The sequence below is a fragment of the Babesia microti genome, chromosome I (assembly GCF_000691945.2).
Source record: "Babesia microti strain RI chromosome I, complete genome".
NCBI lineage: Eukaryota > Apicomplexa > Aconoidasida > Piroplasmida > Babesiidae > Babesia > Babesia microti.
Window position 1 is genome coordinate 612,679 of NC_027205.1, and position 26,723 is coordinate 639,401.

Below are 26,723 nucleotides of genomic sequence, written 5' to 3' on the forward strand. Positions count from 1 at the left end.
CCGCACTACACTATCCTGCTCAAGTAGCAAGTAGTGTTTATTGATTCTGACTGAATTAAAAAAATTAACATAAAATTAAATACTTCCACTGTTAGATAACTTTACAATATCTTTCACCAACGACATTAGCACCTTGGCAGCATTACTCTCGCTGTTTAAATTAAATATACTGGTGCCATTTTCACTTGATTCAATAACCTATCATTTAGCACTAGTTATTACCTGTTCATCTAGTGGCAATCTTGCTAGGATTTTAACTTTGTACCGATCAAAAGTTGTCTAAATTAGACATTAAATCACCTTTACGATAGTGGATGACGAAAGTTTGTCAAAGAAAGAGTTCGTCATATTTTCAACAACACCTAAAATTGGAATGTTAACTTTTTGACAAAAATCTACGCTCCTAACTGCATCCTCAACACATCGTCTTTGGGAAGTAGTTATTATAAGCGATCTGGTATTCAAATCTGTTAGATAAGTGGCAATCCCTATATGTTCATCTGAGGAACCTTAATAAATCGTTTTAGGTTACCAGGAGGACAATCTATCACCAGATAATCCAATTCATCCCAAAAAACGCCTAAAAGAAACTGCTTAATCAAAGACTCCTTCTTGGCGCCGCGCCATATCACTGCGGAATCTTTCTTGTCCATAAGATAACCTAAATGGATATCTGCTATATACCTATGGACATGATAGCTAATTTATCACTCAAATATATTGGAGTCCAACCATGTACAGATTGGTGTACATCTCTGCCTGCAGTGTTTGTCATTCCTGGAATAGAAGGGCCAGTTATGTCAATGTCTAGTAAACCAACGGTATGACCCAGTTGTTCTAAACCAAATGCTGTGTTAAATAAATAGTGATATATGTGTATATAAGTGAGTGAAACAATGAGATTTTATGTATATACAAATGCTAAAAGATTATTAAAATGATTAAGTTTTTTAAAATACAGATTTATAAGTACCTAATTGCGCCGAAACAGTTGATTTACCGACACCTCCCTTCCCCGACATCACCAAAATTATGTTCTTAATTTTACCCAAGTTATTACTAATTAACTCCTTATCCAATGCAAGTTGAACTTTTGCTGTGCCGTCAAGGCATTTATCAGCATTGGGGCAACCTTTGCAAGACTCTGATTTACCTTAATAATTATTTGCAAACCTGCATATTCACTCTCCGGTCCTGGACAATTTTCTGGAATTTTGCGGTAAATAAAATTTAAAATCTTCTTTATTTCAGCCCGATACAAGTACACCACTGTAACAAAAGTACCTGTGAATAAAGTCCAGTATTTCCATTCCATTTATTACGCTGCCTTTGGCTAATCGGAAATAGCTTCCAATTTCTAAACGGTTAACTAGTTAATCTAATACTAGTTAACGATGCTATGTTGTAGAAAATATCGGTACAAACATTTAAATGATAGAATTGTAAAATTTCCATCGGACGGTTTTCCAAAAGGCATACAGAATATCATAAATCCCGTTGATAATGTAAAAATTGATACTATGGAAAGAATATCACCAATCACATCAGATGACAATTCAAATAAATCGGATGGTAGAACCAAAGAAAATGAAATTGGTGGGAGAAAGAGATTCGGGGAATATACGTACAAGAATGGCGATGTATATAGGGGGTACTGGGTTGACGACTTAAGACACGGCAAGGGTATGTTAATTAAGCATAGCGGTGACAGGTAGGACGATATTTTTATGTTTATGTGGACATACAGAATAGTAGTTTGTATTTTTAATTGTTAAATCTCTCTAATTTTTTTTCGATTAAGTCCAATTTAAAATAGTTATGAGGGTGATTGGGAAAGGGGAATTAGGAATGGTTATGGTATTGAAAGATTTACAAACGGAACTGTTTATATGGGAAATTTTGTGTAAGATTTATGGGTACATAATTATATCTACTTATTTATTTAAATAAAACATATATAATTAAATGTACAATGTGTAAATGTTTAGTGACTTAGAAATGGCATTCGGTACGGCTATGGAGAAATACAAATGAAGGACAAATCTATTTATGAAGGCACTTTTGATGATGGAATCACTGGTAAGCAAGCAAGTTATGTACAGGACATGGGAGGATTGTCTGGCCTAATGGTGAAGAATATGTTGGGGATGTGTTGGATGGGTATAAGCATGGTTACGGTACTACGGTTTATAATGGTAAAAAAGTCAATGGATATTATCAAAACGGGCACCGCATTGTATGAATAATATATGGAATATTTTCTAGTAGTTAAAGATTATAATAACGTGAAATACGTCGTAAAAATTAAGAAATTATATAATTAGTAAAAGTTATATTAGCGCAACCTTCTGGCCTCCCTTTCCGTTTCCAAAAGAGCCAGAATATCACCTTCTCTAACTGGTCCTTTGACATTTCTAATTAGAGTGCGGCCTTCCCAGCCGCTTTCACCCATAAAGTCAACTCTAACTTGTATAACTCCTCCTCGGCTTCCAGTACGTCCCAGCACCTTATTCACTTTAGCCAATTTAGGTTGTTCCATATTTTTACTTCTAAGAAGATGTTAGAGGGCACAGATTGACCACAAATGTATAATAATATTAATAGTATATAATATGTATATACATTAAATGTATTACTTATGGGGGCGCTAGATATGTATAATTGAAAACTACATAGGCGAATTAATAAAAATTGTAAGTGTTTATAAGTTAAGTAGTTGATAATCATCGCGATTATTGTGAAATTCGGCAATATGTTTGGGTATCTTTGATCCCTGAGTCCAACTTATAGCATCTTCCAGAGTCCTTGATATGTGATAGGCCGGATTATTTACAACTTGATTCCCAATAGTAATATGTCCCTGTTCTATATATGTTGTTGCCTGTTCTAGGTTCTGACAAAACTTCAACTGTACTAGTACTACAGCTAATCTTCTCCGGCAAAAACAGGACGTGGACAGTTTTTCACATAATTCCAAATTACCCTTTTTAGATATTAAACCCATATCATAGAGCTTCTTTAGCAGATCATCCGTTACTTTAATCCTAAACTCGTCGTCACTGGGCAGTAGTCGTAGTTTGGACGTCAGTTTGGTTATGAGTCCTACCAGCTTGTTGTATCTGTGTCACATTCATTCATATTATATTCAACTTTAGGTAAACTTTTAATATATGGATAATAAATATAAAAATACTAACTTGTGATAATCTTCGTTATCTTGTATGCGATATCTGCGAATGATTTGGTTCTCCCTCTTCGCATTTGTTCTCTTCCAGTCGTAAAAATTTACATGTTTAAGCAACTTTTGTTCGTGATACTTTAACTTCCTCATATTGACTAAATTATATCAACTTTTGTTGTTATTTAATTGGGGATGTCGGTTCAGGTAGTGGTCAGGGGGTAAATTTTACTATTCATAATGAGGCATGAATCCACCTACTAGTATATTTATTATAAAATGCATGTGATAAACTAAAAAATGTTGATACAAAGAATTGAGGAAATATTGTACAACTAACCAAACCCAGAAATCGTGCGCTTCCAGGCCTTTATGTGCGATTTAATCTTCTCGTTGCTATCTAGTATTTTATTTACATCAGCTTTTATCAATTCATCTTCTTTATTATCTACAATATCACTGTCATCAGATGTGCTTGTGTTTGTAACACTAGATGTAGGATTGATTAGCGATTGTGTACGTAGAGGTTTTTCGATTGAGGAAACATAAGGCGGTACAACATTGCGATACAAATTTGGAATGTTTTTTAATAGTGACGGTGATTGATTGATGAATTTTATGGGCGGAGTGTATCCAAGCTGTAATTTTTTTGCGATAAAAAATCTAATCTTCCAGGCATTGTTATCCAAACTTTTTTGGATTTCACTGGAATCGTGTTCTGATAGAATTGTGTAAAATACTTTACAAGTTGATCTATATTAGCGATATACACTATTAGGCGTATTTATACTATTGAAATTGATATATATATGATATGTACCCATGCAACTACACTATGGTATATACAAGTATTAATTAATGTATATCATATATAGTATAGGTAGGTAATCAATATAGATATATAATATCAAGCAAATATGTAAATAAACAATGAAAAATGTGTTGATTTATACTGGTTCACTCTTTTAATATATTAAGAAAGGCGTTGGACTTACTTTGATGAGGTCATTTTTACGTGGTGAATAGATATCGAAGCACCTTTTAAAATATCCCTTACAATTGTAGGGCTGCTATTGGTTATAATATGTTCAATATGTGTTCCCAACATTGAAGATATACGAACACGTCTCATTTCAACATGTGCCTTTATTTGATCTAGCACTACCCCTAAATTAAGCATTTATTACCGTCTACTGATGGAATTGTTGCCTTGGCAATTTTGCTATTAGTCAGTTTTTCCGCTCTAACCTTGGCCCTAATCCTAGATACAATTTCATAGAGCATTGTTTTATCACTATTTTTCTGGTTAAAACAGTCATCCTGATTTTCCTCATTAACACATAGATCGGTACCATTTCTTGATTTCTTTATCTCCCTTAACAAGAGTTTGCCTTGGTAGATGGGATTTGTAGCCAAATTTTTAATGTTGTGTTGGCGCTTAAATTCGTTGTACCTCTGTCTTTCCCTTAATTCCGATATCTGCGTGTATTCTTCGTGGGTCAAATCTTGGTATCTTGGATTTTTTTTGAAACTTTCGTAATCAAGCCACAGGTCTTTCGTATTATATTCAATAAACTCAGCATTAGATACAGATTTTCTATCGCTATAAGCACAACTATTAAGTTTAGACTGTTTCTTACTACTACCATTTGATATAGATATATCGATCAGTGACTTGGTCAACTCATCGTCACTTTGCAGCGACCTATAACAATCATTTATGGGATTTCTACACGTTTCAATTAATCTCCTATGAGTGTATATACATTTAGAATACAAATGAAACAATTTTATGCGTAAAGATGCACACTCCATGTATTGAGATGTATATATATTGTCATATCCCCCATTATATAATATACTAACATTATTGAAAGTGATGTACGTATACCAATTTCATATAGCAGAGGCAATTAAGCTTCACACTTCTAATTCTGGTATATTATAAATGGATCATAAAAGTAAGTGTTGTGCAATCTAGTCAATTTGATAAGTGGAGGCTTCGCTGGTGTATTCGTCGACATCCTCCTCTACCCATTGGATACTCTTAAGACTAGAAGTCAAGTAAAATTTGGTGTTAAATTTAATAAATCTCAAAATTTTATCTTCTCAAACTTTGGACCTAACTCCAAAGGCTTGTACAGCGGTCTTAGTGTTATCCTCTCCGGCAGTTTTCCCTCATCGGCAGCGTATTATGCAGTATATGAGATTTCAAAACATTCTTTAGCCCATTGTATATCTAATTGTTCATATAGATTCTCTGGATGGGATTAAACCCTTTCTACCGTTAACTCTTGTACATGTACTTAGTACTTCCATCGCTGAGATATCGAATTCGTTGATTAGGTATGAAGAATTTGTATATATATGGGCTTAATTAAATAATAAGTAAAAATTTTAATATAATATGAACATTTATGATTTAGAACGCCTTTTGAAGTAATAAAACAGCAGATGCAAGCGGGGATGCACTCAACTGTCAAAGATTCCATCAAGTTCATCTACAAAAGACAAGGTTATAAAGGATTCTACGTTGGTCTAGGTTCGGTACTACTAAGGGAGATCCCATTTGATGGAATACAATTTGTATTGTGGGAGAGATCAAAGACTTGTATATTATTACAGCCATTTTATGAAGATAAGAAGTCGTACGTGGCAACATCAGCTATAACTGGCGGACTTGCTGGTAAGGCTTTAATGTTTGTTAATATGCTGTGCATATGTAAATTGAAAAACATTTTAAAAACATTATTCAACACTCAAGTAGGAGGAATCGCAGGAATCCTAACTACACCAATAGATGTAATCAAGACTAGGATGATGACACAAGATAAAATTGTATATAAAAATTCAATTTCCTGCATGCGAGCCCTAATAAAGGAGGAAGGTTGTGGTGTTTTATGTAGAGGAATGGGATTTAGGGCTGTATGGTTGACATTGAGCGGGTTACTCTTTTTCGGAAGCCTCGAAACAGCGAAATTAGCCCTAACAAGCAATAGACAAGCGAATAAATCGGAGGAATTAGACTCTGTGCATAGTAAATTGGGTTAGCAAATTAGATACTACCAATATGGTACAAGAGTTAGTTAGCCAACGTAGTACAAGAACTATTGATAGACAGTTAGGGGTGAATTATTTTTTCTAAAAAAACACCCTACAATTTATATTTAAATTATGATATACTATACACCATATTAATACTGACGTCAGTGAGTGTATAATAGTATTAGTGATGGGGGAGGATGCTGATTCTGACATATGGATAGAGAAGTATCGTCCTACAACATTGTCGGAAATTGTAGGAAATAAGGAAGTTACTAAGCGCCTAAAGTTTATCGCTAAGGATGGGAATATGCCAAATATGCTCATAGCTGTAGGCACTAGTTTAACACATCTACACGAGAATTAATTTGCCGAATTAATGACAAATTAATTCATGTAATACTATACACAATTTTTATTTAGGGCCCTCCTGGCACTGGGAAAACTACCAGCATCCTATGCCTAGCAAATGAAATGCTGGGACCTATGGCTAAAAAGGCAGTGCTGGAATTAAATGCCTCAGATGATAGGTACCTAATTAATTATTTAGGGGAGTAGATGTTGTTAGAGATAAGATAAAAACATTTGCCAAAGAATCTACCACTTTGCCAAAAAATAAGCACAAAATTGTCATCCTTGACGAGGTTGATTCGATGACTGAAGCGGCTCAGCAATCACTTCGGCGCATTATGGAAATTTACTCTGATACTACAAGATTTGCTTTGGCTTGCAATCAATCTACAAAAGTTATAGAACCAATCCAGAGTCGTTGTGCGATAATTCGTTATTCAAAATTGGATAATGAACACATGCTCAAGAGATTAATTGAGATATGCGAACTGGAAAAAGTGTCTTACACACAAGATGGAATGGAAGCCCTTCTATTCGTATCCGATGGAGATCTCAGACGCGCTTTAAACAACTTGCAAAACGTATCAGCTGGTTTTCGTAATGTAAATAAGGAAAATGTATTCAAAGTATGCGATGTACCATCACCCGAAAAGCTTAATGATTTGCTCACAAATTGTCTAAATGGCAAATGGAGACCTGCACATAATATTCTCCACGAACTACTAAAATGCGGCCACTCATCCATTGATATTGTTGTAACTATTCGTAACCTTTTGAAGACTTTTAAAGCCCCAGAACATGTACTTTTGGAATTTATAAAAGCTGTTGCTATAACCCATATGATTATCTCAAACGGTCTATCAACAGTACTACAACTTGAGTAAGATTATTTTTATATAGGAAATTGATAGCCACTCTTTGTAAAGCGGCTTTAGTGCTTAGACAATCCTAAAAAAAGTGATAAAGTTAGTTTGCAATAATTAAATGCACAAAAAATCACTTTCGTTTGTTTTTCTTCCGCTGTCTGGCAAATTTCTTTTCTTTCTTGGATTTTATCCTGCGCTTGGTCTTCTTCTGTACTAAGGCTTTTAAAGACTTGGCTATCCCTGATTTCTTCTTCCCTAAATTAATTATCTAATTACTTGAAAGTGCAGGAAGGTACTCAGGTGCTGTAGTTGAATAGTCAATGTTGTGATCCTTATTCCTGTGTTTACCACCCTTAAATCTGAGTAAGTGCTGGATGCTTACGCCTTCTTTTCACAGTAATACAATTTGTTAGTTTTATCGTCGTCTAAGACTATGCTTGCCGATCCATAAACAAATTTCCTCAACTCTGCCAAGTGTTCTGTCAACGCCTCAGACAACAAATAGCTTGGTATTAGTGATAGGTGCTTCTTATCTTTTACCCCTTTGATATCCTATATCACTTATAACTTACCGTCTGACTGGCATATATCTGTAATGCATCAAAGTCACCGCGATTTGTCTCAAAATAGTCCTTCAATTTAGATGATGTAAGGGCAGATTTTGAAATGGCCTGAAGTTGAGCAGAACTAATGGCATTTGGAGTGACATTCCTCATAACATCATCAAAACGATAGCGCATTTGTTCCAATACCCCAAGAGGCAATTCAATGTCTGTGTTAGCATAAATTAAAATGAAAAATATGCAAATGAGTGATACGTACACTTGATATCCTGTCTTGATAATAGAAAATGGTCAACTTCGTTGCTAATAAACGTCAGCGCAATTCCATTCGACCCAGCTCTAGCCGTCCTCCCTATCCTAAATTAAGCAACGGTAACCTATGAACATAATCCTTATCCGAGTGCGGCGCATCAAGATTTACGGCGCAAGTTATACCTTTGAAGTCAATTCCCCGATCTAATGAAAATTTCTAAATTAGAACCAAGCATACACCGCCTAGCTTATCGGGACATGCGATTAGGATCTTGAAAGTGCCTTTGTTGAATGAATTGATGATAGAACTGCGCGTTTCAAGCGCTAAGATAGGCGATATAGCTACGCAGTCTATTTGTAAGCCAGATAATAGCAATTTGAGAGAGTAGGCGCGTTCAATTGTATTGACAAATATCAAGCACTTCATGGGCAACACAGAGAAGCGCAAAAATATGTAAATAATGAGGAATTTGTCATTTTCGTTGACTTTGATAATTAATTCTGATAATACGCCCATTTTAATTTCATCTTTCATGTCAATCAACTTGGGTTTGTATAAGATCATTCCGTTGAGTTTGTCAACCTATATTAGCTGCGAAACGAGTGTATACATGTATGTATGATAAAATGCATAATTTTTTATATTTTATAAGATAAAACATCATTATAGATGTTTATAATATGTCGAATAATTATATTCTAAAACCCATTAATAGACAAATATAACCATAGTTTAGGGGCATACCAATATATTTTTTGTGGCCAAATTTAGAACTTATATATTTATTATACAATACATATAAATTAAAGGCGATAAACATCATTCTCAGTAACTTCGTAAATTGGTTAAAATAGTGTGTCACTTACATTATCATCTAGTGTAGCAGATAGTACAACCGTTTGGAAAGATTTTGTCTGGGCATTAGGCCTAAGAAGCTTTACAATTTTCTCAATTTCCTCCTCAAACCCCATTAAAAATAGCATATCCCCTTCATCAATCAGCAAAAACTTCAAATATTTATGTAAATTTGCCACCTTTACATCACGGATAAAACTGGTGGGAGTGCAGATAAGAATGTCTCCAAAGTTGTCAATCTCTTCAGTTTCAGCCTGTATATCGTACTTTTCAACCAAATTTTTGTATCTTTTACCCAAAGCCACGTTTTCCACAATTGAATGGTGAGATATCTTTACAACAACAGTTAAGTGGTCTTGTAGGTATTCTATTACTTGAGATACAACATCATAAATCTGAAGGCATAGTTCGGAAGTTGGTGCTAAGATTAATGCCCTAGGATATTGTCTATCTGCATTCTCTCCATCACTGGTAAGCAGTTCTACCATGGGTATTATGGCGGCGAGGGTTTTCCCAGATCCAGTCCTAGAGCGAATTAGTACATCTCTCCCTGATAAAATTACAGGTATAGCCTAAATAAATAATTCAATGCCTTTTCCTGCAACGCATTTAGAGAGTTTAAATTTATTTTGTGTACTAGAGCTTCGATAATTGGTGGACTCAGCCATTTCTCGCCAAATTTCAAGACATCATCAACAACCATTTCCAACTATTATTTTAACTACATTATAAAGATATCATGTGGATTTTTTATGATTAATGAACTAAAAAATAATCCAGTTTGAGCGCAGCCGCTACATATTACAAGCAAGTGGAGCCGCACAATTTTTACATTGATGATGTGAGATGGTGGAAATTGATAATTTAGATCAGGATAATGTTACAAACATTGCAAATATTGATGACCAATCACACTATTTCAACAGCGCAAGAGATTTATCCACAAGTGATGATGATTCGACAGATTCGAAAAGTGAATCTTCGGAAGTTAACATTCCAATAGTCTATGAGCCGCAGGAATATATAAATAAAACAATTGATGAACTAAGGAAAATTGGTAAATCTGAATTTGAAGGAAAAAACTATGCCAAAGCCATACAAATATACACCTATGCTATTAACCGCGATTCATTAGACGATGAAACCAAATCCATTCTCCTATCCAATAGGTAAGCACTGCAGTGATGACAGAGCCGCTTCTTATATAAACCTTGGCTCATGGGATGATGCATTGGCTGATTGCAACGAATCCATCAAGCTTAATTCCGAAAACGTAAAGGTAAGCAAAATAACTTATTAAGAGTTACGTCAGAAGATCTGCCGTGCATCAGGAGATGAATAAGTGGCATGAAGCATCCAATGATATACACAAAGCATTAGAGCTAGATCCAACACTCGTGTAAGTTTATTTGTTACGTAGGGATGTATACAAATCTAAGGCAGATTATCTCAAGGGGAAATGTAAGGGAAAATATCATATAGCCGATGCGCAATTGGAGATTGAAAAGGCAGAAGTCATATCCAAATTGAAAGATTTAGGTAACACTTTGCTTGGCAAAATTGGCCTCAGCCTCGACAATTTCAAGGTTGAACAGAATCCCCAAACTGGGAGCTACAATATACAATTTAAGCAGTGAACTACACTGATTTGTATTTTAATTGTTTGCACACAAAAATTAATTATTATTAAGTACATGTTTGGTAAACCAGCATTTAACACTCAGTATATTGTCGTTCCATCTGCATAATGACTAATATTTCTATGTGATATACGTAATTATGTAATATAGAATACCTCTGGGTGGCAATAGTTGCCAATTCAATTTGGCTTTTAAGTGATTCTATACTATATAGTTCCATAATCTTCATTTTGGATAGCATATTTTCATATTTAGTTAATTCCAATCTGACATTGTCTAATTGTCGTGATACTTGTTCATGGTTCAGTTTTTCCTATGTCAAGTTATTTCTTAACTATATCTATAGGAATCTTGGATTTCCTATCCTTTTTTGGTGTTGTTTCATCACTTTTGTTTGACAAATCGTACACCCTTTCGATTAGTTCTGTTTGTCGTTCCTTCTCGATTAGTAAATTTTGTGATTCCTTGGTGAGTATGTTTCTGAATTAAAATTCTAATTTTTAATTTTTAGATGAATAAAAACTAAAATACAATATACTTACTGCAAATTATGCCTCTTTCTATCTAGCATTGAGTATTCTTCGGAAGCTAGAGTCCTACGTTAGCTATATTTACCAATAGATGTTGATGGAACCCATTTTGTTTTGCATTATCATGTTTTCATCTACTAGCCATTTCATGGTATCTAACTGAAAACAAAAAATAATAAATTTATTTAATTTCCCAATTTTTTAAACAAAACAACAAATTACCCTTAATGCATACAGAACGTATTCCACATTTTGTGCCTAATTTCTCTAGTTCTTTTAGGCTGAAAAATGAGTTAGAATCACGCATTAATTGCCACAATTTTACATTTCTCTTTTCAGAAACTGTTAAATTGGAGTCATTTGCAATCATATTAATGAACTCTATTTTATTCGCATCACATTCAGAATTAAACAATTATGTCAAATAGACATCAATAACACATGCGAATGAAAAATTTTTCCATATCAAGCACTACAAAAACGGGCTAATAAAATAAATAATTATTATTATATTACAATTATCGTAACAATTTTTAATAACAACAAAATGGGTTCAAAACTTAAACTTCTTCTTCTTCTTAACTTCCTCTGTAGGCTTCTTCTGCTGAACTTCCAATCCAGCAGCTTTAAGGACCTGATTGCCCCTCTGCTCATGGAACACTAATTGGTCCTGTATGGCACTATAAGACATGGTCTGATCTGTATCTATATCCGGCATGTTCATTGATTGGATCACCCCTGATGGTATGGGTTGGGAATTCGTAGACAGCTCGTCGATAGATTTTGGTGGCATTTTGTATACCATTTTTGAGGCAAATAAATCGTTGGATCCTTCAGCAACTTTCTGCTCCAATACTACGAAAGGTTTCTGAGATACTGGGGCACTAACATTATCCAGTGAATACCTAAGTATTGGACCAGTAGAATCGATAGGGTTAGGCACGCTGTCTAGGCCTGTCAATAAGGGCTGGGATGGTACAACGTTCGGTGTGACGAACCCTGGGAGGGTAGATTCAGTACCATCGTCTCCTGCATCTATTGGCTCCTCCGGTTCATGATAATCCTCTTCGGACTGTTGGTAATCGTCTTCATCCACAATATCTCCCCAATATTTGCACTGCATTAGGTACCCAAATGCATCTTCCTCTATACAATTGTAAATGACATTCCCCTCCTAAAATTGTTGTATAATTACCTCATCTGTCCTGGTTCTAATACCAACACCTGAATTTTCACTATCCTTGAGAATTGGTGCGTTTAGCCCAGGGATTCTTAACCCAGGGTAAGAAGGAGGTAGGCCGTATCTGAATTAACTGAAATTTGGTGTAACTTTCAAACTGTTTAAAAAAGAATAATATAATGTATAAAAAATTTACCTTTGCATATTGGCGAACCAGGGCGGTGGAGAATTCTCAACCATTGCCAATGCTTGTTTTAGCCGCGTGGATATGGTACCAGGTTTAAACTTGCGCATATTGATTTCCATCTCTTTGCCCTCATAATACATGTCACCATATTTTGTCATAAAAGGCTTTGTTGAATACTTGAAAAATGCATCATGCAGCACTTGGTAATTTATGTCCATGCGATGTAATTTGGGGCGGACCTTTTCCCGCTGTTTTTGCTTGAGTGTCATATTAGCCTCCTTTAGTTGTATGCTGCGTCTTATCTCCGATATCTTAGTGGCCTCAATGTACTCTAAGTGACACTAAACCAGTATAATAATATGATCTTGTACATATATACAAAGGTTTCAATCTAAGCAAAAGAATTGATTAATTAACCAAGTGATATGTGTAGTAGAGAAATAAATAAGCAATAGGTAAATTTCAAACCTAAACCGAATCGGTATTGACAATATACAGAAAGTTACTAGGCCATAGCATGGTAATGATAATACATGTATTTAAATAACAAAAAAAATTTCTCTAGTCCACTTTTGGCGGACTATAGGATGAATATAATGTGCTATAATATATATACCTGGTAATTTGTACGGCGGTTTCTCAAACGATTTTACCCCCTGCATGTACCTCTTCTTCTCTTTCCAATGGGCAGGTACAGGGACAGTATTCTTCAGCCCCTTTATCCACACCAAGAAAATGGGATCTGAAGCCGTTGTATCCCAAAATTCAACAACTTCAGCTTTTCCTGCTTCCTGTTTTAAGGTGCAAAGCGTAGGTCTTTTCATACGGCGTATCTGTTTTTGTGTCATAGAATCGTCTTCAGACTAAATAAGTACATGTATACAATAATTTAAATGAATTTAAATTAATAACTACAATATATATATATATATATCGGACATACCACATCCGAACCATCATCTCCCTCATCAATGTCAATGTCATTGACTTCATCTTTCGGCACCGATTGTTCGTACTGAGACTTCTCCAATTCATGGAAATTTTCAAACACTGAAAGAAGTTCAGCGTTATTTACTATTTCTTTAATATCTAAATGAAACAAATTAACCACCTTCTGGTACATATTCTATTTCGATTTCCGGTGCCTCCTTCCATAATTTCAAGTGCTTATCATAGTATTTGTCTAGTTCATCGCGCAACACTGATTTGGCATCAGGTTTTTCGATATGTTTATTGCGTTTGCGGCGCTATGTTATTAGATACGTACTTGTTTTTTGACAAAATTGATGGCCTTGGAAGGATTAGTTTTGCGTAGCTCCTTGAGGTCCATGTAAATCGCCCCCATGACACTACCTGCACTACTGTAAAGTACTGTCCCTTGTGACTTTGGGGTGTTTTTATAAAAGTATGGGATACTTATGTAATTGAGCATAATTATCTGATTTAACTATATAACAAGCATATGGATTCAAATTCAATAACATTAATGGTAACGCACAAGTAATAGTCGAGAGATTCTGCATCCTGCATAAGAAGTATTTTTAAATTATAATTCCTAGAAAAACTAAAAATTATTCATTCAATTGAGTGATAAGTTAAGTTGTTTAAGATTTTCAAACCATATTCATACTTGTTAGTGATCACTAGTGGGTTATGCTGTAGCTATCTTATTTATCTGTTTAAGGGTCTTGTTCTGCTCCTGAATTACTGCGGTAAATGATGCTATTTCATTTGCTTCCTCCTTCCTCAAGTCGTATAGCATTTCCGATAGATTAGTCAGCGTTTGACTGTTATTATCAGGGGTCTAAATGGGCGTTACTACATACTTCAGGTTCTTGGAGCTTGACAGAGTAGTATGCTTGGCTAATATTGGGTCTAGTTAATAGGTCATTGAACGATAGTGGAGGCTAATTTAGATGTTACTGAAATTTTTAGTGAAATCGCATAAAATATAATATTAATGCTATGTAGACATGCATATAGAGGTGTAAAATGACGTATATATTTATGGATAAATGTGACAAAATACCGGAACTTACATTGTAGGAATGAATTGGTGATAAGGTGAAAATAGTGGGAAGAAGAAATATCACAGCCATACACACCATGATAAAACATCACAAAACATATAGTGCAACATCACTGATATTGTGAAAACAATATCAGTGGTATAATTGTTTTTAGCGCCATATTATTGCGTGTAAATAAATTACTTGTCAAATAAACGATTGGAATGTATTGATTTATGATTTTGATGTTGTTCTGGGGAAAATGCTGACAATGCACGCTGGAAAATTTGGGATATGCGGATTCCTCTCACAGTACACACAAAATGTATTCTACGACATTTCAAAATGCTATGATTGAGCCCAAAGACGCGCTTTTTACACGCAACAATTCGCAAAATTTCTTAGGCAACGGTACTCAAGACACACACTACGCCGAATCTACCAACAGAGCCGCTAATGTTGATAGAATTGGATGTGTTATCACTGATTACCAGTCACTCAAGTCTAATATACCATTGAATTTAAATGTTCACAAAGATATCAATGGTAAGATAAAGAAACAAGTTATACAACGAACAAATAACACTTACAAAGGATATAATAGTCGATATTACTTCGACGATATACAGCAAAGAAAATATTATGAGACATTAGTATACGAGAATGTAGGAATTGTTAAGATATTACCTGAAGATATTATTTGCTGGTACCCCGGCTTCAACCTGCCCATTGGCACCAGGGGTAGGTCCCTGCTTCGCAAGGATCTCCACCGGCAAAGATCAATTAGTACTTCGAATTGTGACAACATGTTGGTGTCAAACAAATTAAATATAACAAACCGCTCAACCTTTGGAGATATGAGGATTGCAGACCTGTACCACTCAGCACATGTACTGGGAATTTGGAATTCAGCAGCTCATTATTGCTTAGAAACTTGTGAAAGAAGGGGGTTTAGGAAGGAATGGATTCTTTGCCTAAAAGAATCCGGGTACGAGATAAATATGAACAACCTCAAGGAGATCAAACAATATATGTTAGAGAAATATAGAAGGTGATTCGTTAATTTATTTGACGCATTACAATCACAATTGCAGTACAAATGTAATCAATACTAACTAGTATATAATTACTTATCTATCAATTTTAGTCATATAAATGGGTACAAAGTAGGAGTGCATTGGGCACGTGGTGAACTGGTATAGTTCGAGTGGCTACGCTTGTGTGGTTAATTAACCTATTTGAACAGTATTTAAATCTATTTAGCATGTGTGAAGAATTCAAATTTGACATATTTACCAAAGGGCGTGTTGCAGACATTCCCGTAATGATACAAAAAGCGCATGCCTGCCTATACGAGCAGCAAAAGAACTTCAAATACAAGATATCTTCTGAATGCCAAGTAATTTCTACGTCTACAAAGACAATGATCGACCTTTGCTCCAGGATGAATAAATGTGTGGAATCTCTTAGTAATATTAAAGAAGCTATGATAAAATTCTCTGATCATACATTGACGCTAGAAGGTTCAAGTGATGACTATGTAGATACTGATATAGTTTATGATATAAGATGGATCCAAAATCTATCCTTCAGGAGTTATAAGTTGATCAAGGATAAAAAAATTGTTCAGTGCTTCAAATTGTTGTTTATTGAGGCAGTACAGAAGTTCGATAACATACAGGCAAATGCATGTGACAACGCTGAGTTATCGAAAGAGTTATATAGTCACAAGAATGTCTATTTCAAAATACTAATACCCAACTTATATAAAGAATCAGTTTCACAACTTAACAATACTATGAGTGGATTGAGTGATGTTGTTAGAGTGTTGATAGTTATTATAGCCATGGAAATATACACAGGAGGTAATGTGGAATCTGCAAGAAATCTCTACATCAATTGCAGAAACATATCAATTGAAAAGTTAACTGATATTAGTGACTTACTTAGTGCTTTGCATATAAGTTATATGGGATTGGAACTTTTCAGTTTGAAAATACTATATGGTGGTAAATGTGTGGAACTATTTAAACAATTTTCTGCTTCAACAAAGATTGTATTGTCGGATGTGAAATACAATGCAACAGATCCCACCTGGTTGGATGTTGTTTCACAAAAATTACGCACCACACTCAACAAATCGTCCGATTTCGTACACGTAAAGTCGATACAGCAAATAATATCATCTATTGAAATGGAAAGTTATGAGCAATTACCCAAGATAATACAAGATATTATGGTGGATTTGGGTTTGGAAAGTGATGGAAACGTCCAGTTTGATTGCACCAATAGCGTAGGTGTTCAATTAAAATCCATAAATGATATCCTTAGTGCGTACATTCCTAAAATAATTACAAAGTGGTTAGAACAATCTTTTGCCTATAATGATAACATTAAAAGCAATTTTTCTAATTTCTCTGTTATATTAGATACATTGAATGAGTTATTGGATAAGACTAACTGTGCGGGTCATTTTAGAAGTGAATTGGCTAGGAATTTGAACAAATTGGATGAGTCAATCACTACAGATTTGAGTAAACTGAATAGTATTACATTTGACAATATAAATGAAGTAGCTAGGATGAATTGCATATCGAATCTGAAAAAGCTGGATATTTTGGCTTCGAAATATATGTTTGACAAGGACAATTATTATGGCAAATATTTTGATGACAAACTGATAGAGTTTGTCAAAAGAGCTGCAGAAACCCTGGATAAGCTAATTAAAATTAATATTGATACAAATATTAACTATGGAAAAGGGCCCAGAATGGGTGTGTTAAGTGAATTACTTATTAGATCGCGATTCATTTCGTTGTACATTATGGATGATCAACAAAATACTAGCTTCGAAGAAAATAATGATCAACTGTTGGTTGTGAAAAGTATAATTGCATACAGAACCTTTAAACCTGTGAAAATAATGAGTATTCAAGATGCTATAGACTCGTATTTTATGTTGATAAAGTACCAAGAATTTACTAGTGACGATTCTACAAAAGATGTGCTTTGCAAACTTGGTTTGAAGGAATTACAATTTGACAATTTAAACAAATACTCAGAATCTAAACAGATAGCGTAAGTGTGCCCGTGATTTAGGTTGGAAGCTAGCGGCAACACTAGGTATATGTTTCCTGGTATTGCCATACCCCATCAATAATAATGGTACTGATATCGCATGATTCTGTAAAGCAATGTTGGGAAAATTGGGAACAATAACATTCCTATTATATTAGTCTTACATACACAGTCTAATTATTTTTAGTGTTATTATCGTGCTATATGATGGATCGACGAGGCAGGAGTGACATATGCCAAATGAGACCGCTAAGGGATTGTTTGAAACGTAACATGGATGATATACGGAAGTGTATTAAGGAAGTTGAGATTTTTGAGAAGACCTGCGGAGAGGGCGTAAACTATGTTCATTCGAGGGAGGGGCTGGATGATACCAGGAGTGGGCTATTTTCCGGTAGGAGGCACTTATAATTGCGTTTGCCAGATTTTATAATGTAAATTAATTTTTTGCAAATATTTAATAATTGGTAATAAGGGGCATATAACTAATTATAGTTATATTAATGATGTGTATGTGTTAAACTATGGACTAAGAATTGACAGGGTAGACACAATTCTAAAGTATTCTAGTATGTGCTTAATTCAATATCTGGTTAGTATCATGAATAATACTCAAATATATTATTTTTGAGTATTATTCCTAAAATGAGAGCTATGAGTGGGGCCTGTCAGTGTAATGCACAGGTCGGTGCTTCGCAGGTTTTTTCCCATAGCCCCCCTGCAGAGCTTCAAACCTACTTCTGGTATGCTATACCATCCATCCTACGAAGAGGTTATTGAAAGGGAACATAGGGAGGCTGAGCAGTTAGCTCTTGGAGGTAATAATTCACTCTTTTCTACCAAATTTAACTATATACAATACAACTATAAATACCGTCTCCAGTTTTTATTATTTATAGTACATAAATATTGCTGATACATACTAAATATACCATAAATTAGATAAGTTGGCACTTAAAATAAGTACACAAGCATATCAATGTTTAACTAATTAATCTAGTTGCAAAATACATATATAATTATCCATATTTCAAGCTATCGTTTGGTTTGTTTAATTATATGTTAAATATTTAAAAGTTCTTGAGAAATTTTGACGCAGGAAAAATAAAACATGAGCGCCCTGACCTGCTCTACAATGGCACTAATCCGGATAAGGTATGGGACAATGAGTGGCGCAGCTATCACTCGCCTAGAATGCCCATTCGTGGCGGTTACGGTATCTCAACCTACAAACGCCCCCAAATAGATGCATTTGATGAAGATGAATTGGTCAAGTTTTATAACACAAAGGACTATTGGAAAAGGGCTTCTTGGCCCCAAATATGGGCCACTGGCAAGCACTATATGAATTTCATCATATGGGTACACTTACTACTGGCTCTTCCATTCATAAACTTGTGGATATTCAACATTTGGCAGCATAGGTACGAACCAAATGAAGGGGTTATGCCTCCAGAAGCATTCCATAAACACTATAGATGGCATGCATATGGGAGGCATTTGGACGAGCATGCTTTTGTGCAATATGCGGAAGCTAGACGAGCTGCTAAGTGGAGAGATCCAACAATCAATCCAGAAGATTACATTCCACCGCAATACCGTTTTGTACAGTAGTTGTACAGTTGATCATAATTATTTATGGTAATTATGAGGAAGTTTGATGCAAAATTAGTATATATGTTTTGATTGTTAGGAATAATACTACATCTCAATTTCTATTCTACCATTGTTATCTTGGGTATTTTGATTATTCGACTGATCCAGCTCCGAAAACATGAAATCCCCACTATGGGTCATCAGATATTCAAGTGATCTCTTGGCATCCAAAAATAGCCCATAAGATCTTTCCACATCAGAAACCATGACTTTGGGATCTGTGTCAGATTTATAGTGAGATTATTGATTTAATATTTGAGTGCACACAAATATTAAATATGGGAAATTTTAAATAAATATTGTGCCTACGCTTTGATCTTTTTGATGCCACGTGTGCGATAGTAATAAGTTGCAATGCATATCTGAGTGATTTTTCCTGGGCAATTAGGCACAACAATTGCTTTGCATTATCTTCTATATCAACTTGCTCCTCAATGGCTCGCTCCTCGATGATCTATATTATCTAGCATTTAGAATAATCATAATTGTAAAAAAGTAACCTACATTAAGTGTCTCTTCATTGTTGTAAGGATAAGTAGGTATTATAAGTGTGCGATCGAGGAGATCCAGTGGTATTCCATGTGGAGCTTTATAATCAGTCCCCCTAATGCGGGTGATACCCCTATTTGTGGCCATAATAACAATTGGCACTTGGGAGCTCTCAAGGGCTCTGTTTAGGAATGAAAAACATTCAATGTCCAACATATGTACCTCGTCAATGAATAGCACGCCCTAAAACAATTATAAAGTTTAATAATATAATAGTAGAAACAAACCCATTTAATATCACTCATATGTAATGTACAAGTTTGAATAGATGGTATGTGATCGGCTGATATATGATTACATAATTAAAAAATATGTGATTGATGTGATGACGGTTATTTGTTAATTTATGCAATATTCACTCAAATATATTAAATATATGATAAACATGTACAATTAATATGCAACCACTTAGTGATTGAATGAAATAGTTTGACGTTAAAAACTTGTGTTTTGTGGATACAAACTTCAAATCCCGAAATTAAAACTTCTATTTATAGACATATAACATATATATATATATGCGTGTGATCTAATGTAGATATATTATAAATCGCAAAGGAATGAAAATATTGACATAAACATAATAATATCTATTATATTAAATTTTAGATTTCTATATTTCAAAAAACTAATAAATATACTTACTTGTGTTACAGTAGCCTTTCCATCATCTTGCCATTCGGCCACTTTGGCATCAATCTGTTCCCTCACTTCATTTTTTAACTCCCCGGTATCCCCAGCAAAAAGGGCTAAAAAACCTTGGGTACGGCTGTTTATTACGTCAATTTCATGCAAAGACACATTGTGCACTCGAGTAATTCGTTTTTGGAGTTCTCCATTTGGACACTGGATTAATATCTTATTTATATTAGTAATTTTAAATTGCAGGATAATTAAGCTTTTTATTAATGTTATATTAGTGTATTACCTGTATAAAATTAATATGTGGTCCCAAAGCATCGTAATCCTTTGATCTAGAGTAAGATCTACCCAGCTTTGTAATTCTACCAGTGGATTTATCTATGGATATCACATCGCCGGCAGTTATTTTCTCTTTAATAAATGAATCTAAGTGAAGAAGTGAAATATATATATATATATATATATATTTCATTGAAAAAATAATCAAAATACAAGTTAAAACCTACCAATCATTTTACTGCCCAAGTCGTACATGGTCTCCATGTCGGTAGTTTTGATAGTTATTTTACCACAATTACCCGAATTGCCGCCACTTGGCCATATTTGAACGTTATTAGAATTGCCAATAAGTAAAGATGAATTGCCACCAGCTGATGTTGATGGGTTGTCCCTTGGTGAAAATCGGTTTATCTCAATCTCCACAATTTCACCCTCGATAATCTCACACTCTTCATTTATTGTAACGCCAATTGATCGCCTTATAGCTTGGGTAAGAGATTCTGTTTTTGATAGTTCAAGGGAGTAGACTTCTGAACCAGTAATATGGGTAAAGCGGGTGTTCTGAATGAAAATTCTTAAGAATCAAAAAATTTTGACTTTTTATTAAAAGCTTTTTACAAAACAAAAGAATTTATATGGACAGAGAATAATAGTGTTAAATGTTGTGAATAGTTACCTGTCCCAATTCCTTAGCAATAGCTAATGCAATAGCAGTTTTTCCAGTACCCGGATAACCAGTAAGAAGTATTGCACGGCCAGCAATTTTACCAGATTTTATCATGTGAACAATGATTTCTAAATAAATGAATTGCTACTTGCAGCCTTCCTAGCATGTTCCTGGCCCACTAAACCCACATTAGCATTTTCAATTTCAAGTCTTCCATCTACACCCAAGCCTTTAATGTGAGAATGGGTGCTAATTCGTTCTAACCGTTGAACTTCTATTACATCCATGTCATTCAGCCCCCACTGTTAACTTATACTATATATAACGAGATAACACTCACACAATGATTGAGAAGGTTACCCATAGCACCCACAAATAATTTAAAAATTCAAATAAACAATTATCTATCTAGCTGATACGTTTGCTACCGTACAATTATGAGCTATGTAGGTAACCTTAATTAGGTTTCTATACATATTATTGATCGCATTACTATAGTACAATTAAACTTCAATGCCTTTCTCCCGCAATTTAGTTTTCAAAATCAATTCCCCTAGCGTCCCTCCGGGTTGGGCAAATCCCAAATACGATTTTATGTTATTCTTAGCCAACATAATAACTATTGTGTAGATGAATGCGGGACTGACATCGGTAAGGTCTGAACCGGGTAAATCGGATCTAGTAAAGTAGAGCATAAATTTGAAGGGTATAAAAGGCAATTTTCCAACAGGAGTTGCCTCAAATAAACTCATTAGTACGGGCATCAGGGTCATAAATGTTACTCCCGTAATCAAGGTACTTAAATATCTTAAATCTCTTATCTCACTGTATATCAGTTTTTACTTACTTTAGTTTCCTTAGGAACTTAAGTTCCAGCTCCTCTTGATCTGTAACTTTCTCATTTTTCCCCTTCTTGCCTAATGTGTCATGTTTTACGTTTAGCTCTACATGGTAAGGAAATTGCCTAGATATACAAAGGAAGATTTGTTCATAAATTTGCACTGCTTCATTGTGTTTTGTACGATAGTCTCCTCGGTTGTATAGTAGGAAGTAGGATAATGTTTCAGAAATAATACCTGCAAGAATGGAGAAAAGAATCACGAGGAGAAGGTCAAACTTTTCGAAAGGAGGTAGTTCTATAAGTCGTTGGTATTCATCCATGATACTTTGTATAACTTTTGTCCCCAAAAAAAATTTGACAATAAATGAAAAAAGTACTTGAGGCTACACCACATAACACACCAATATACACATATCACAAAATACGTACAATATGTTAGAAGCTAAACTCAACAGTGCAGTAGTCCTTCGTCGCATCTTCGATTGTATTAGGGAAATTATTTCAGACGGAAATATTGATGTGGACTCTGGAGGAATTTCATTGCAGGCATTGGATGGGAATCACGTTGCATTGGTACATCTGAGGCTTGTTGAAAGTCAGTAAACATTAATTTAGATGGTTTTGCACATTTTCGTTGCGATCGTCCCCGAGCTTTGGGTGTAAACATAGCATCCATGACTAAGGCATTCAAGTCTTGTGGTAATCACGATTCTGTGCTTATCCAAAATGAAGATGACAAAGATCTAATCACATTCATCTTTGAAAATCAAGGTACATAACACAATCAATTAGTTGAAGGTAGAGTTTCAACTTTTTCTCTAAAGCTCATGTCCATTGTGCAGGACGCGCTGAGTATACCTGAAAATGTCGATGGATTCGATGCACAAGTGACCATTAGTAGCAAGGAATTCGCCAATATTTGCAAGCAAATGAACGAATTTTCTGATACAGTAAAAATTGAAATAGACCGTAACGGAATAAAATTTTCTACACAGGGTGATGTAGGTTATGGCGAAGTTTTGCTTAGACCTCGAGATCCCATATCAGATGCAGACATGGGTGTAAAAATTAAGGTATTACATAGTTGAAATAGGCAAATTCTCCCATTAAACAATCGTATGCCACTAAATATTTGAATATTTTTGCAAAGGTAAGAAACAGCTTATGAAGAGTGGCTGCTTAAGCGATGCAATTTCGTTTGGGTTGAGCAAAAACAGACCCATTGAGATTAGGTATGAGATTAGGGATGGCACTGGTATTGATGAAGGGAAATCTTTCGGTAGTGTATTGGGGGAACTAAAGTTTTATTTGGCACCGAAGGTCGATGATGATGCGGAAGAGTAGCTATTACGTAGAAATAATCAAGAAGCGTCAATTATACGCAAATTGATCATAGAATTGATTGATCTTTGCGATACAAAGCAACATACTATACATATGCACATTCAATTATGGCGTATTAATTGATATTTCGTAATTAATTATCACATAAACTAGCATGAGAGATGGTTTTATATGTATAATTAATACCAAACAACAAGCTACGTATGGAGGCGATTTATACTTGTAGACAACCAACATAGTAGGGGTCTAAAATTGACAGCCAGCCAAAGGCAACGAAATTGTGGGTTTGTAAAAATCATTGTGCGACCTAAATGATAAAACGACAAGTACCATTGTGTTTCGATGAATATGGGTTCGGATATCTCAATGCCACAATCGGTGAATACCCCAATTTGAATATTATTTCCCGCGCCGCAATCGCGCAAATATAGTATCTGTAAGCACTTTATAGCCAACTCTTTAGCCTGTGCTGCATTCATATTAGGTGAGTGATACTGACGCAGGATGCCTATGGCGAAGTATCTTCCCATACCTGCATTAGTGTGTCAAAAAATTAATAGGTTGAGTTAAAATTTTAACATCATTATTCAAACACACAAAATAATTGTAAAAAAGTGAATAATTGAATAGAAATTAATTGTAAAGTGTAAAAGGCGCCGCAATTTAGTTATATATTTGTTCTGTAAATAGTGCAAATTATTTGTGTAAACAGTTATGTATAGTGAATTATGTTAAAACTGTAAATTACGGTTGAACTATTCAATACATTTCAGATGAATACTTTTAAATTAAGAACCATTTTATTATTAACGTAATTAAATGAATTTGAAAAATCATTATAATATTTTAATCACAATTAATTTATTAATACAACTATAATTTCATGTAAGTTTATTAAGATATTTAATTAAACTGTATACCTTAAAGAAAAATGTGAATATTAACAACGATATATGATAACGTAAACATAATTTATGTTATATAATATAGTAGACATACCAGTTGCCATAAAATCCTCCGTATATGCCGTACCAAATAGATCAGAATAACCCAAATACCAGTCATTTCCCTCCTTACCGCCAATAATCGTGCTTAACAACAGCGGATTCATCTGAGATCTCCTCTTATACAGCACATTAGTAAGGTATGAATGCAATTTCACCGGTGTTAACTTCGCTTGGCATTGGGCCACCTCAAGTTTAAACTCTTGAAACAATTTATTTAGTTCCTTACTAACCCATTGGCAATCAGCATATTCACCTGAACAAGCAAAAATTGCAGCATTTCCCACCTTATCTACCCGTTGCACATTGGGAAATTTGATACTGCTACCGCTGCACGCTATATAAATCAAATCTATACCTTGAGTATCAGCTGCAATTAAAATGCCTCCGTTAAATTTGATTCCTATGGCACTGCTGCAGTTTACATATATTTTAGACATGTCAATTATTGATAGGCCCCACCCTATAGTACGCCGTACTACAGTAAAAACACGCCACGATTGTGGATTGTCACTAACGTAAACTACTATAAACTGGACTAGTTTGTCAATGCTATGTCTAATTAGTTAAAAAATAATCTTCATATGGCAATCCGCCGCACAGCAGCGTTTGCAATTAAGTTGTGTGTCGTGTTATGATGAGTCGGAGTAGTCTGAGTAAGATTGCTGGAATGAATCATCATCTCCCTCATCATCATCGCCCTCATCATCTACATCTTCATCATCCTCAAGATCCTCATCTTCCGCTATACCCAAGTACCAGTAGATTGATTCAGGAATAATCTTGTCCCTCAGTATTATACCAATATCATAATCCTCCTCCACATACATTTCTAACTCTGCTATCTGCTGCTTTGTCATCCTGCTCAAGCTCTCATTGGAAGGGACCTCTAAAATGAATTGTGTCCTTACGTTGGCTAGTGAAGAATCGGAAGAAGCTAGGCTTCTCCTCAACTTCGGTTTTTGTTCTCCTTTCCTTAGTAGTTTTGTGTCGTTGCACTCGACTAACCGTTTGCTTGGTTACATCTTGATCTGGAAACCAGTCAATAGTGGTGGATTCGGTGCCTTGTAATAAGGCCTCAGTTTCACCATCTATTATGCTCATGTTGTACTGTTTTGTGAGAAACTTGTTCGAGAAGTAGGGATTTTTGTCGAAGAACAGAGTGATCTTAAAGCTCTCTTGTTTCAATGGCTCTAGAAACTCTGCCTTCATATCTTTTAGATATGCCAGTATGGGTTCATCTGCCGCTTCGATAATGCTGCGGAGGGTACTATTATTTTTCATTGCAATCAACCAGAAGCGTGGTAATGCCTATGTAAGATTTTTATTAAAATATAAAAATTTAGGCCTAAATTGTCATATAACTAGTAGAATGAGATAAGACAAAAGCGAAAGAAATGTCAATCGACATACCGGTGTCCCATAGTCTGATCCATTGGGTGTTGTTAGTATTTCAGCGCGCTAAATTATAAATTCCAAATTACTTTATCATAAACAGGTTGATACAACGCATCATACTTGGCTCTGAGAGCGTTGAGCTCGCGGGTATAACTGGAATCCAAATCATCGCGAGATTTCTAGGTCAAGGAAGTATTTACTTGAAGCTGCTGAAGTTTCTCCACAATGGCATTTTGCGATTCTGTTAAAGTATCCAAAATGTTGTCTGCTACATTAGCTATTTATTGAGTGATTATGTTGTTGTATGTAAAGGAATTACCAAGAGATACGTTCTCCATTTGTCGAATGAAGTTCTTGTCGTCACCCATATCATAATCGTGCAATAAGCGACGCAAATCTAGTAAGAATCAATTAAATGAGTTTTATAGGCAATGTGCTATGTAAATAGACTAAGGACTGATGCACAGTATTTTATAAGTTCACTTAGTGGGGTAGCACTTATTTCTTCATTTTCTTCACTATAAGTTCTAACATTAATCAACAATGCATGTACATTTATGGAACAGAACTAAAATTTCCCGAGAAATATAGGAATTGATAAATTGATTTAT

General features: G+C 34.9%; 21 protein-coding genes across 21 annotated transcripts; 9 read left to right on the top strand and 12 right to left on the bottom strand.

Moving 5' to 3' along the window:
* Positions 1-75: 75 nt before the first annotated feature.
* Positions 76-1,315, bottom strand: BMR1_01G01700 (Cytosolic Fe-S cluster assembly factor NBP35; the record flags this gene model as incomplete). Its single annotated transcript, XM_012791951.1, has 7 exons — positions 76-198; positions 223-279; positions 301-509; positions 533-661; positions 685-849; positions 974-1,153; positions 1,174-1,315. The coding sequence occupies 7 exons, from the start codon at positions 1,313-1,315 to the stop codon at positions 76-78; spliced, it is 1,005 nt and encodes a 334-aa protein (XP_012647405.1).
* On the top strand, positions 1,686-2,242 carry BMR1_01G01702 (hypothetical protein; the record flags this gene model as incomplete). The annotated part of the gene is made up of 4 exons (XM_021482651.1): positions 1,686-1,711; positions 1,817-1,903; positions 1,997-2,079; positions 2,103-2,242. The coding sequence occupies 4 exons, from the start codon at positions 1,686-1,688 to the stop codon at positions 2,240-2,242; spliced, it is 336 nt and encodes a 111-aa protein (XP_021337408.1).
* Positions 2,336-2,539, bottom strand: BMR1_01G01705 (small subunit ribosomal protein S28e; the record flags this gene model as incomplete). Its single annotated transcript, XM_012791953.1, has 1 exon — positions 2,336-2,539. One exon carries the CDS (start codon positions 2,537-2,539, stop codon positions 2,336-2,338), a length of 204 nt encoding a protein of 67 aa, XP_012647407.1.
* Positions 2,702-3,331, bottom strand: BMR1_01G01710 (IMP3, U3 small nucleolar ribonucleoprotein protein IMP3; the record flags this gene model as incomplete). The annotated part of the gene is made up of 2 exons (XM_012791954.1): positions 2,702-3,119; positions 3,198-3,331. The coding sequence occupies 2 exons, from the start codon at positions 3,329-3,331 to the stop codon at positions 2,702-2,704; spliced, it is 552 nt and encodes a 183-aa protein (XP_012647408.1).
* A 182-nt stretch (positions 3,332-3,513) lies between these two features.
* BMR1_01G01715 (conserved Plasmodium protein, unknown function) lies at positions 3,514-4,993 on the bottom strand (the record flags this gene model as incomplete). Its single annotated transcript, XM_012791955.1, has 3 exons — positions 3,514-3,931; positions 4,174-4,345; positions 4,366-4,993. 3 exons carry the CDS (start codon positions 4,991-4,993, stop codon positions 3,514-3,516), a joined length of 1,218 nt encoding a protein of 405 aa, XP_012647409.1.
* Positions 5,127-6,229, top strand: BMR1_01G01720 (Mitochondrial carrier protein; the record flags this gene model as incomplete). Its single annotated transcript, XM_021482669.1, has 5 exons — positions 5,127-5,139; positions 5,160-5,411; positions 5,434-5,524; positions 5,605-5,864; positions 5,946-6,229. 5 exons carry the CDS (start codon positions 5,127-5,129, stop codon positions 6,227-6,229), a joined length of 900 nt encoding a protein of 299 aa, XP_021337409.1.
* Positions 6,230-6,410: 181 nt separating this feature from the next.
* Positions 6,411-7,523, top strand: BMR1_01G01725 (replication factor C subunit 2/4; the record flags this gene model as incomplete). The annotated part of the gene is made up of 4 exons (XM_021482670.1): positions 6,411-6,551; positions 6,644-6,750; positions 6,771-7,451; positions 7,472-7,523. The coding sequence occupies 4 exons, from the start codon at positions 6,411-6,413 to the stop codon at positions 7,521-7,523; spliced, it is 981 nt and encodes a 326-aa protein (XP_021337410.1).
* A 44-nt stretch (positions 7,524-7,567) lies between these two features.
* On the bottom strand, positions 7,568-9,811 carry BMR1_01G01730 (DEAD/DEAH box helicase; the record flags this gene model as incomplete). The annotated part of the gene is made up of 9 exons (XM_021482674.1): positions 7,568-7,692; positions 7,714-7,796; positions 7,820-7,989; positions 8,010-8,209; positions 8,260-8,357; positions 8,378-8,469; positions 8,491-8,835; positions 9,120-9,680; positions 9,701-9,811. 9 exons carry the CDS (start codon positions 9,809-9,811, stop codon positions 7,568-7,570), a joined length of 1,785 nt encoding a protein of 594 aa, XP_021337411.1.
* BMR1_01G01735 (Tetratricopeptide repeat protein 1) lies at positions 9,955-10,745 on the top strand (the record flags this gene model as incomplete). Its single annotated transcript, XM_021482682.1, has 5 exons — positions 9,955-10,277; positions 10,300-10,387; positions 10,410-10,507; positions 10,529-10,569; positions 10,591-10,745. The coding sequence occupies 5 exons, from the start codon at positions 9,955-9,957 to the stop codon at positions 10,743-10,745; spliced, it is 705 nt and encodes a 234-aa protein (XP_021337412.1).
* Positions 10,746-10,784: 39 nt separating this feature from the next.
* Positions 10,785-11,428, bottom strand: BMR1_01G01737 (meiotic nuclear division protein 1, putative (MND1); the record flags this gene model as incomplete). The annotated part of the gene is given in 5 exon segments (XM_021482688.1): positions 10,785-10,848; positions 10,904-11,061; positions 11,084-11,228; positions 11,291-11,344; positions 11,364-11,428. The coding sequence occupies 5 exon segments, from the start codon at positions 11,426-11,428 to the stop codon at positions 10,785-10,787; spliced, it is 486 nt and encodes a 161-aa protein (XP_021337413.1).
* A 403-nt stretch (positions 11,429-11,831) lies between these two features.
* Positions 11,832-13,990, bottom strand: BMR1_01G01740 (splicing factor 3B subunit 2; the record flags this gene model as incomplete). Its single annotated transcript, XM_021482693.1, has 8 exons — positions 11,832-12,162; positions 12,184-12,452; positions 12,474-12,582; positions 12,655-12,976; positions 13,262-13,508; positions 13,589-13,734; positions 13,757-13,892; positions 13,913-13,990. The coding sequence occupies 8 exons, from the start codon at positions 13,988-13,990 to the stop codon at positions 11,832-11,834; spliced, it is 1,638 nt and encodes a 545-aa protein (XP_021337414.1).
* Positions 14,297-14,753, bottom strand: BMR1_01G01741 (uncharacterized protein; the record flags this gene model as incomplete). Its single annotated transcript, XM_021482698.1, has 3 exons — positions 14,297-14,449; positions 14,472-14,552; positions 14,685-14,753. The coding sequence occupies 3 exons, from the start codon at positions 14,751-14,753 to the stop codon at positions 14,297-14,299; spliced, it is 303 nt and encodes a 100-aa protein (XP_021337415.1).
* Positions 14,978-15,709, top strand: BMR1_01G01750 (hypothetical protein; the record flags this gene model as incomplete). Its single annotated transcript, XM_012791962.1, has 1 exon — positions 14,978-15,709. The coding sequence occupies one exon, from the start codon at positions 14,978-14,980 to the stop codon at positions 15,707-15,709; it is 732 nt and encodes a 243-aa protein (XP_012647416.1).
* Positions 15,710-15,918: 209 nt separating this feature from the next.
* Positions 15,919-17,814, top strand: BMR1_01G01755 (hypothetical protein; the record flags this gene model as incomplete). The annotated part of the gene is made up of 2 exons (XM_021482709.1): positions 15,919-17,732; positions 17,754-17,814. 2 exons carry the CDS (start codon positions 15,919-15,921, stop codon positions 17,812-17,814), a joined length of 1,875 nt encoding a protein of 624 aa, XP_021337416.1.
* A 122-nt stretch (positions 17,815-17,936) lies between these two features.
* Positions 17,937-18,143, top strand: BMR1_01G01757 (conserved Plasmodium protein, unknown function; the record flags this gene model as incomplete). Its single annotated transcript, XM_012791964.1, has 1 exon — positions 17,937-18,143. The coding sequence occupies one exon, from the start codon at positions 17,937-17,939 to the stop codon at positions 18,141-18,143; it is 207 nt and encodes a 68-aa protein (XP_012647418.1).
* Positions 18,144-18,408: 265 nt separating this feature from the next.
* BMR1_01G01760 (conserved Plasmodium protein, unknown function) lies at positions 18,409-19,346 on the top strand (the record flags this gene model as incomplete). The annotated part of the gene is made up of 2 exons (XM_021482715.1): positions 18,409-18,550; positions 18,832-19,346. The coding sequence occupies 2 exons, from the start codon at positions 18,409-18,411 to the stop codon at positions 19,344-19,346; spliced, it is 657 nt and encodes a 218-aa protein (XP_021337417.1).
* On the bottom strand, positions 19,434-21,812 carry BMR1_01G01765 (RuvB-like protein 2; the record flags this gene model as incomplete). Its single annotated transcript, XM_021482722.1, has 8 exons — positions 19,434-19,606; positions 19,698-19,842; positions 19,893-20,120; positions 20,583-20,795; positions 20,866-21,005; positions 21,086-21,419; positions 21,535-21,653; positions 21,674-21,812. The coding sequence occupies 8 exons, from the start codon at positions 21,810-21,812 to the stop codon at positions 19,434-19,436; spliced, it is 1,491 nt and encodes a 496-aa protein (XP_021337418.1).
* On the bottom strand, positions 22,029-22,686 carry BMR1_01G01770 (Transmembrane and coiled-coil domain-containing protein 1 homolog; the record flags this gene model as incomplete). Its single annotated transcript, XM_012791967.1, has 2 exons — positions 22,029-22,350; positions 22,373-22,686. The coding sequence occupies 2 exons, from the start codon at positions 22,684-22,686 to the stop codon at positions 22,029-22,031; spliced, it is 636 nt and encodes a 211-aa protein (XP_012647421.1).
* Positions 22,799-23,710, top strand: BMR1_01G01775 (proliferating cell nuclear antigen; the record flags this gene model as incomplete). The annotated part of the gene is made up of 5 exons (XM_012791968.1): positions 22,799-22,961; positions 22,982-23,137; positions 23,159-23,439; positions 23,460-23,516; positions 23,537-23,710. The coding sequence occupies 5 exons, from the start codon at positions 22,799-22,801 to the stop codon at positions 23,708-23,710; spliced, it is 831 nt and encodes a 276-aa protein (XP_012647422.1).
* Positions 23,711-23,956: 246 nt separating this feature from the next.
* BMR1_01G01780 (20S proteasome subunit beta 7) lies at positions 23,957-25,154 on the bottom strand (the record flags this gene model as incomplete). The annotated part of the gene is made up of 4 exons (XM_021482734.1): positions 23,957-24,017; positions 24,041-24,242; positions 24,710-25,051; positions 25,073-25,154. 4 exons carry the CDS (start codon positions 25,152-25,154, stop codon positions 23,957-23,959), a joined length of 687 nt encoding a protein of 228 aa, XP_021337419.1.
* Positions 25,155-25,346: 192 nt separating this feature from the next.
* BMR1_01G01785 (nucleosome assembly protein 1-like 1) lies at positions 25,347-26,480 on the bottom strand (the record flags this gene model as incomplete). The annotated part of the gene is made up of 6 exons (XM_021482740.1): positions 25,347-25,603; positions 25,626-26,025; positions 26,128-26,175; positions 26,199-26,291; positions 26,313-26,380; positions 26,432-26,480. The coding sequence occupies 6 exons, from the start codon at positions 26,478-26,480 to the stop codon at positions 25,347-25,349; spliced, it is 915 nt and encodes a 304-aa protein (XP_021337420.1).